The sequence below is a fragment of the Onychostoma macrolepis genome, chromosome 22 (assembly GCF_012432095.1).
Source record: "Onychostoma macrolepis isolate SWU-2019 chromosome 22, ASM1243209v1, whole genome shotgun sequence".
Lineage (NCBI taxonomy): Eukaryota > Metazoa > Chordata > Actinopteri > Cypriniformes > Cyprinidae > Onychostoma > Onychostoma macrolepis.
Window position 1 is genome coordinate 2,951,370 of NC_081176.1, and position 9,943 is coordinate 2,961,312.

Consider the following 9,943-nt stretch of genomic DNA (forward strand, 5'->3'; position numbering starts at 1 on the left):
TCAGCCCAGGAAGGCTTTAACTGGTGAAACAGGGATGACTGAGCAAAAACTTCACTGAAGCTGTAATCATTTCAAAACAAAATGAAGAATGTCTCGAAATTGCTCTCATTGTTCATGTATTTACTCGCGTATGGTAAGACATTTTCATGTTAATCTCTCTTCAGGTCAACGATATAAATACGAACGTGACAGTTTAGTTTATATTCGACACATTTATAATATCTGGATTTTACTTTACCATTGTAAGACATTCATTTTTTTACAGTTTCTTTTCTGGTACGATAAAAACGAACAATGAACATTAACGTGTTTTGTGTGTTGTTGTTGTTTTGGCTCGTGATGAACTGTTTCTTCTTCTTGAGGTGTGTCCGGTGTTGATGGGACAGTGTCTGTGATGGAGGGAGATTCAGTCACTTTAAAATATCTTATGGAAATAAACCAACAAGAAGACATTGTGTGGAATTTTAATAACATTCCCAAATTAAAATTACAAGTAAAATTAAGTAAAATTTAAACAAAAATATTGATTTCAATGGTCCAAAAAAAACAAAAAACCTCTATGCTAATGAATAGTATGCATGCCAGGACAGTAGTTGGCGATGGAGAAACCATGCGCAAAAATGTAATACGCATGCACATGACGTCACCTTTTGCACAAATTCATGTTTTTGTTGTTCACATGGAGATATACAGGCATTGTGTTCAAAAGCTTGTGTTTCCAGGCCCCCAAAAACAGTTATTGAAGACACCTGATGTTAACAAACAGAATCACTGAAGGAGAAAATCTGAATTTTTAGGTTACCATTACGGTGGTCAATGTTTGCTTTAGTTGGGCTCTTGACCCTTGATTCTTTAATATTAGATTTTGTTTGGCTGCTGTTGCAGAGTTAAACAACAGTTAGACAAACCAAATGAAAAAGGTGGTCTGGTGGTGTTGATTATGTATTGTCATCATCATTTGACCTGAATCTCTGAATTAGATTTACTTTGATTACAGCAGTCCTGTAATTCTACAGCATAAGATCTGGAGTTTCCAGTATAACCCAAAGGGTTTCTTAAAAATTGTTCTGATCCAAGAAAAAAAAAAAAAAAATGTTCTTTTAGGCACACTCTGACATCAAGAATCAGAGTATGAATCTCAACAACGGTGATAAACAGCATATTTAGATCAACTCAGAATGGCACCCAGAATGCACTGCAACATTTGATGGTCACCATTGTTGAGGTTCTCACGCTGATACTTGATCTCCAGAAAAAAACGTGGCGGTGGAGGATACTCTGTTGTTGTTCGTGGTAAGTCATTGTTTTTATAATGAACATCTAATGACATCATTAATTTGATTATTTTTGGAATGACATATTAATTTATTTTAAGAAATTGCTCCTGAAGCATGTACACTTAAAGGGATTAAATTAAATACAACAGACAGTAAGGTTCATCTCCCCTCCTTTTACTATCTGAAGCCAATATAAATTACTTCTCAAAGTCTGTCTTCATGTTCTGGTTAATTTCATCATAATTATCCTCATACAGTTGAGTTAAGTCTTTAGTTATTGTCACACCTAAATATTTTAGGCATATTCATTAAGTTGCTTCTAAAATGTTTTTGTCACGAATCCAGTCTGTGCACTTCCGTTCATTCACCATCAGAGGTCACTCGCTCACCACATGGACTTTCACACCACACTTCACAATGGACTCCATTTCCCATCATTCATTGCACTGATTGCACACACAGCTGTAGGCACTGATCACACAGCATCACTAATCACACACACTATTTAAACCCTGGACTTTCTCTCCCTCGGGGCTGAGTATTGTATGCATTTACCGCTCCCCTAGCCGTAGCAACTCTACAGAGCCTGTGTTTCCTGGATTAAACCTTTCTGTGTTTCTGTTCAGTTCCTGTATTGTCCTGCGTTTTTCACTCCCCTAGTGTCAACTGCTTTACAGAATGTTTGTTATTTTCTAGTCTGTGTTCCTAGTGTTTACCCCGTCTCACTGTTCGGACTCTGTTTATTCCCTTGCCTGGATTATAGCCTGTGTTCCCTGGATTATCTCTCTGCCTTGCCCTTTTGGATACTGTTCGCCCATCATTGACCTTTGCTTGCCCTAGGATTACTCTTTGTCTTGTCCCTGCCATACCTGTTCGCCATTGCTCAACCCTGCCTCTATTTATGACCATGCCTGTAAATAAAAGCTTGCACTTGGATCCGCACGTCTCATGTCTCGTCAGCCCCGTTACAGAATACTCGGCCACACAAGGATCCAGCAGCTTTTCAAACGGACATTGGCCAGGTATGGACACAACAAAAATATTATTTGCCATTAAACAGGGTCCAGAGTCACAGCTGTCCGTCCAGAGTCACAGCTGTCCGTCCAGAGTCACAGCCCGTCATGGCTGACCATCCAGAGTCGGGTCACGTCTCCGCTGACCTTCCAGAGTCACGTCACGTCCGGGCTGACACACCCAGATCATCAAGGTCAGCCAGACATTATATTACAGGGATATTTCTTGCCTTTGGATATCTTGAAATTCTGAGGCATTATTACTGCGTTCGAAGTAGGCAATACTTTTTGACTCTGTTTTTGCAAAGTGCTCGATAATGTCAGCTCACATACCTCACATATTATCGTAGATGATGCATATCACACCCCTGTTAACAATATGAATTGATACATATTTCTCTTCCCACAGTCTTTATGATCTGAAAACAACTTCTCATTGCATTTTGCTGTTGTAGAATTTTTTTTTTTTTGCTCATAAGGAACTGTTTTTCTTCTTTAGGTGTGTCTGGTGCTGATACAGATGTGTCGGTGCTGATCACACAGATTCAGTCAGTCTACACACTGGTGTTAAAACAAACCAACAAGAAAAGATTAAATGGTATTTTAATGACACCCGTATAGCTCAAATCAATGGAGATCTCAGTAAGACCTGTACAGATGTTCAGTGTAATAAAGGCACTGAGAGATTCAGAGACAGACTGAAGCTGGATCATCAGACTGGATCTCTGACCATCATGAACATCAGCACCATAGACTTTATGAACTAGAGATCATCAGCGAAAGAATCAGAATCATGAAGCACTTCAGTGTTGTTGTAGATGGTGAGTCATTATATTTAATAGCAATTGTTGTACATGTATACCATTGTTCAGCAACATATGTAAGAGTTGGTGTCAGACACTGATGAAGAAGAGGCTCTGGCAGAAGAGGTTAGCTGATAAATTTGTCATTTTTGAAAACTGAAAATATTTAGACCATTGTCAAAATATCAACAAATAATGTTTTTCTGGCTGAAAGTTGAGATGGGGCAAAAGGAATTCCTTCCATATCCACACATCTTGATGTTGTGTAGTTAGTTTTATTTTATTTATTTTTTGTCTCAGAAAGATCCTTCAATCAGCTGTGGGTTTGTGTTTCAGGTGTTTCTGCTGCTGATCGAGACAAAATGAGAAGAAAGTCAGTGAAGGAGAGAGAATCTGTCACTTTAGAATCTGGTGAAATAAACAAAACTAATCATTCGATGGCGTGGTATTTTAATGACATTCGCATCGCTGAAATCATTGAAGATCCAAGTGAAATCTGTGCAGATGATCAGTGTAAAGAGAGATTCAGAGACAGACTGAAGCTGGATCATCAGACTGGATCTCTGACCATCATGAACACTAGAACCACAGACTCTGGAATTTATAAACTACAGATCAACAGGATCAGATTCAGCATCATTAAGAGCTTCACTGTTACTGTCACTGGTGAGTATCATTTAGTTACTTAAGTCCATGTTTCTATGAACAGTATTTAAATAAAAATTTGAATTTATCATCCAGTAATTTTAAGTTTGGCCTATATTGAGATCATCACCTTCATATGCACATCTAGTGACATAATTGTCAAAAACAAACATGCTGTTCACAATATTAATGTTATTAACATGAACAATGCGTAATAATCATTTGTAATGTGTTGGTGTATCTTGTTGAGTTCGTAGTGTTGTGATGCTGTTTTAGATGCTGTTCTTCAAAAACAACAGATGGCGCCTATAACACTATCATACAGCTGATGACCAAAGTAGCAAAGTGTAAATAAAAGATATAGTTTATTATCAGTCACTCTCTAAATAATAATGGCTGTCTGTTCTAGCAGGAATATATGCTTCTGTTCCTGTTGCTGTTGTTGTTGTTGTTCTGCTGCTTGTTGCTGCTGCTTCTGCTTCTGCTGTGATTTACTATCGCTGGCACCTTGCTAGAATGACAGGTTAGTATTACATACAGCTGATGTAACAAGAGAGAAATATGATATTTATTGCATAAATATATATATATATATATTATTTTTTTATTTTATTTTTTTTTTCTTCTATTTAATCAAAGTACTGTATGTTTAATTGAGTTCATTATTATTCAAACAGACCATGTGATGCAGGTCAGTGATCAGGTAAGATACTATGAGCACTGAATCTTTCTTTTGTTTTTTTTTTTTGTGTGTGTGGTTTTACTTAGAAATGACAACTGAATAAAGATAAATAACTGAATACATTTTATGTAATTATAAATAATTTGTAGTACCATCATTTTATTATCATCGTAATTACACTTGTATTATTAGCTGTTACGACACTGGTCTAGGATCAGGATGCAACATAAATATTTCTTACAATAAATTACAAATAATATGAAATCAAAAAGTGCAACATCATCAAGAGAGCAAGTAAGAGTACCAATACTGACTTATTAATACTTGCCAATATGATATTTCAAGCATTTTAGATGTGCAGGCTGTTTAGGAAGATGAATGTCTCTGCAAAATAAGAAATGTATTTAAAATCACATGATACAGTTTAATTATTATGTTTTTATTTTTAAAAACTATTTAAGGAGCGGCTCCTTTAGACTTGTAAGGAAACAGTCACTGTTATGATTAGCCTAGTCGCTTTTCCACCCTCAGGCTGAAGTGTTCTCCTTGCTTAACCATTCTATTGGTGGTGTCGTTTTAATTATGGAGGTGGTCCAATCCAACATTTTGATGACAAAAGTTGCAGTTGTGGAAACCGAGTTGTTTGAGCTGTTTGTTTTCAACAAAAGCTATTTCTGCTGTGATGAGGAATTTTTGCGTTCTGCAGAATTACAGTATGTTTTATATATATATAGTCTTGTTCTCTTTGTGTAAATGAACCATCAATCCTGTTGATTTATTCTGTGTTTTAGAATCACGCAGAAGACTTTTCCTCTCTTCAGACTGCAGCCCTGCTGATGGAGAATCATGCTGCTACTGAGACGTCACAGTAACATTATTATTATTTCATTGAAAATGAACATGAAGAGAAGATTGGAAATGAGAGAAGAGCATCAGCTGAAACTCAAAACACTCTACCAAAACAATACCATGATTTCAGCATTAGGTACCAGTACTGAAATATCACCTAATTCAAACTAGTTTACAGTATAATTCATGATTAGAACTATTATAATTTATAATTCAGTTATTTAGTGATTTAAATAATACTTTAAAGAAATGAATGTATTTTTATATAATGTAGGTGCTGCTTCAGATTTGCAAAAAAGGAAGAAAAAAAGTTAGCAGCAATAGCGCTTGAGGTTTTTCAGTTTAAAGACGGTTCATTTAGAACTGAATTTGAATCAAGTAATTTAATACTTAAAGACAATCAGTTTTTACGGAGTATCTGCCATCAGTCAACACTCAGGTGATTAATTGAGTCTGTACTACCAATACTAGTAATATTACAGTCTTTAAAGTTTTACTATTGTTATTTGACAACACTAGAGAGGAGCATGCCTCATGAAAACACCAGTGTGCTGTTATTCATAACATTCATGTTACTCAAAGCTGGTGTTTTCAGCAGGAATCAGTTTATTTGAGTCTGTAAAGCAGTTTATTTGTTTGTTTGTTTCTGGTGATGTAGCTTTATGGTTAAAGAAAGGTTGAAGGTTCAAATCGTGCAAGAGTTGATCCATGAAATCTCACCATTGTGTCCTTGATCAAACTCTGAAACTCAGGAACTGAACCTGTAATAACTGCACTAAAAAAACACTGTGGAGGAAAACGGCAACAAAATACCACATGTTTTTTTTTTAATTATTATTATATTTAATTAGTTTATGTTCCATACTTGTTACTAACTGCTGAACATCTCTTTATACTTTTACTTATATTAAGTAAAATTATATTAAATCTATCTTTTGTTCAAAGAGCTCATTGTCTGCATACAGAACATCAGCAGATCTCTGATCTAAATAAGTGAATCTCATTATTTTTATTATTTTCTTATTAAATAATTAAATCTCAGATCTGAACTCTGAGATCTGGGGTTCCCAAATCAATGGCAGGGTTTAGAAGTGTCATCAAGATGCATTTTATTGTAAATATCCTCTGAAAAGTAATTCAGTAATTGTCTGAATTAAATTAATTGTCATATAGTTCAAGTAAAATAATAGGCCTACATACTACATGGTTAGGGTTAGGATGAGGGTTTGGTTTAGGATAAGCTGTCTATCTATCTATGTACGTTATCTGTCCTTGACTTGTTACAGTGAATAAAAATTTCATCCAAAAAATGTCTAAAACTGACGGATGGTTTATTTCTGTGAGTTATGTAAAGGAATATGTCATTCATTAGGTTCTCAGGTTTTTTTTTTTTTCTTTATTAAAAACACTTTTTAAAATGACAGATCCTGTCCTTGTCCTCAGCCAAATTAGACCTACAGCTTTCATAGTTTTATGCTAAAAACTTATTTAGAAGAAAGAAATATCCATAAATAACAAGTTTGTTGTTATTCACATCAATTGATTAAAAACATGAAATTAAACATAAATTCTACAAATAAATACTATTTTACAACTGTCCCCATGTTTTCAGTCAGTCCTGTCACGTTTACATAAAACTCAACATAAAATGTGTGCAATAGGCCTTTAAGGGTGTGACTCAGAGGAAGTGACATCATTTGACTGAGGTGAAGCTGACACTGATCAAGGATGAGTTCTGTCGTTGAATTTAGTGATTTTAAGCTTGTTTTTTTTTTGGAGGAGGAGGATGAGCTAAAGGGTCAGACCCTGTCTTGGTAAAACATCCCAGAAAATAATGAAAATGTTTTAAATCCAAAACATGTCTAAAAAGGTTACTGAAATTCCTTGATTGCATGTTAACAGTTTTTATGCTAGCATGCTGAGTAATAGCAGTCACATCAGGCTCCGTCACATCCCTGTGATCCTGTGACACACGGCCTTACGGCATTGTTCTTTTTTTATTACCCTTTATTGCATATAATATGTATTTAACGCATGACATTGTAAAACATTATTTTAATAAATAGACATTACACTGTAAATTTGAAGCTTTTTATGCTCATCGACATTTTTTTTTTAAAATTTTGGCCCTCTTTTACCTAGGCCTATGTAACACTGCTTTTGAGGTTGCACTTTGTATATTAATGATATTTCAATAAATATATAGATATAATTGCCATCTATATTAGCTTTGAGTAATGATGACTGTAATTATTATACAGGTGGCAGTTAGATGGCTCCAGTTAGTGCAGCTGAGAGACGAAGACAATGTCGTGAACGACTAAATGCAGACCCTGAGAGAAAGGAGAAACTTCTTCAAAAAGAAAGGGAGAGATGGAGGCAGAAAAAGGAAAGAAGGAAATGTATTCATGAGTTCAATGTGCGAGACCAAAGACATGGGTGCAAATTATGGAGAGAGCAACAGAAAAAAATCTGGGTTTAAGAGAAAGACTTCAAGGTTAGAAAGGGCTACTGTCACAGCCTCACTTCATATTACAGCTTGGTAATAACAGGGTGATACCATGGTAATATCTACATTATTACCTAGGAAATGACATGCAATTTCCGCTATTACCATGTAATAATGTAGATATTACCATAGTACTGTTGTTACTGAGCCGTAACATGATGTGGCACCACAGTTACTTTACATTGTGCTCTTCAGTTAAATGTCTATTGGTTACATTTACTGTATCATAGTAAAATGTACTTTATATATTATGAAGTTATATTTCCATAGAACTACAGTAACTGAACAGAGTACTGTAACCTTTTAATGACTGTTAAATGATTGTGTGACAGTAACTTTACCAGTCTAATATTACATTAACATTAAAATAATAATAATAATTTAAAATAGGAAAACTTATCAAAACTTAAAGAACACAAAACATAACTTTAAAATCCTAAAAACTTTAGAAATCCATAAAGTCAGTCCTGTCACACAGGAAATTATGATATAAAAATGGACTATTTGAGGAAATATTGATGAATTAATCTCTTTCCCTGTGTAGATGAAGGTGGGGGTATATATCCACTACTATGTTTTTGTAAAAATCTTCTAAAGGTAGTTTTTTTACAACTATATGAGTGCCTGGCATGTATTCTGTGATTTTTGTGTACTACAGTTGACCGAAAAGTTGCTTATATTTCTTATAGGAATTACAAAACCATGTTAAATACAATCAGGGACATGTGACCAATAAGAAAATGCTATTTGTATCAAAGAAATTCATTAGGAAACCAGGGGCGGATCTACCAGGGTGGCACGGGAAAAGCTGTGCCACCCCACCTGCCACCCCAGAATTATCACAGAATAAAATATAAATGTAAGCAGTGTTTCATGTGCTACTATTCAGCCGCGGCGATGATAGCGTAAAAGGAAAATAATGGGGGAAAAAACAAGTCTTTCACTAAACTGTGCACGATGGTTGCACGTGCACTCAGCACGCCCAGTGTAGTCGGATGTAGTATAGATGATTACTTAATGGTAAGGCAATATTTGTGAACACAACTGTGCATGTCAGACGATAAATCCCCAAAAACTATGCATGGGGGCTTGCTTTGGTGTTGCCACCCCTCATAGATCCGCCCCTGTAGGAAACCATTCTGACAAATACAAATTTGTCTGTGACAGGGCCTGACATTTTAGGGGTGAAATGCGTAAAAAAGGTGAGTATTTATTCAGTCATAAAAATATGCTGAGATGGCATGATATGTGTTTCTCATAGTTTAACATGTCCTCCATATAACTCAACTATTTATATTTTTTTCCCCAAGATTTTTACAAGTGGAAATGTACGTGTAGAATGTTATAGTGATAATTTCTCACACATGCCCACGGCTTCAAGAGCCACCGCATCATTCAGTAAATTTTGAAATCTTTTAAATCAGTATATAAACTGATAATTTGAGTCGCTTTGAATAAAAGCTTATGCCAAATTTATTTTGTAAATGAACTTCAAACAAAAAGTAGTAGTTTTTGTTACTCCAGTTAGTAACCCACCAAAAGTTGTCTTAGTGCTATTAATTACAAAATACTGTTTATTTTAAATACTACTTTGAAAAAAGTAGTATTTAAAATAAACAGTATTTTGTAATTAATAGCACTAAGACAACTTTTGGTTGTATAAATGCACAAATATATGTTCACGGAAAACAGCTATGAGTCAGTATGTGGTTATGATGTTTATTAAGTTGTTGAAGATCATTCAAGAGACCAGCCCCTACTGCTTTTCCCAAAATAACCACAAGATAAAGTCAAGACTATTTTTTATTGCAACTATGCTCTATGTTGACAAGATTGATGTACATGTTTTCACCATGAAGCTTACGTTGGTGATGTACCGGAGAGAAAACGGATTTCACAGTAAACGGTCTAATTTTCAACAGTAAGAAAAATAAAGTGTTTCAAAGCTTGTTGTTTTGTAGAAAATCACAGTTATATATGATATGAGAACAGTAGGACCTAGGGAGTACGTGTTATTTAATAAAAATATAATCATATTTTCAGAATGACAGAATTTTTTTTTTCTCAAACACAGTCTGTGGGGTAAAACGCCCCCAGCCATGTGGAGTAAAATGCCCCCAGGGGGCAATGGGCAATAACTGTAGTTACTCTGTTCTGAACATCAA

General features: G+C 35.1%; 1 protein-coding gene across 1 annotated transcript; it reads left to right on the forward strand.

Annotated features, from left to right (window-relative positions):
- Positions 1-1,250: 1,250 nt before the first annotated feature.
- Positions 1,251-6,504, forward strand: LOC131530903 (uncharacterized). Its single transcript, XM_058761412.1, has 8 exons — positions 1,251-1,293; positions 2,041-2,484; positions 2,790-3,111; positions 3,430-3,759; positions 4,151-4,261; positions 4,416-4,441; positions 4,952-5,133; positions 5,212-6,504. The coding sequence occupies exons 3-8, from the start codon at positions 3,084-3,086 to the stop codon at positions 5,255-5,257; spliced, it is 723 nt and encodes a 240-aa protein (XP_058617395.1). The 5' UTR covers positions 1,251-1,293; positions 2,041-2,484; positions 2,790-3,083; the 3' UTR covers positions 5,258-6,504.
- Positions 6,505-9,943: the final 3,439 nt, after the last annotated feature.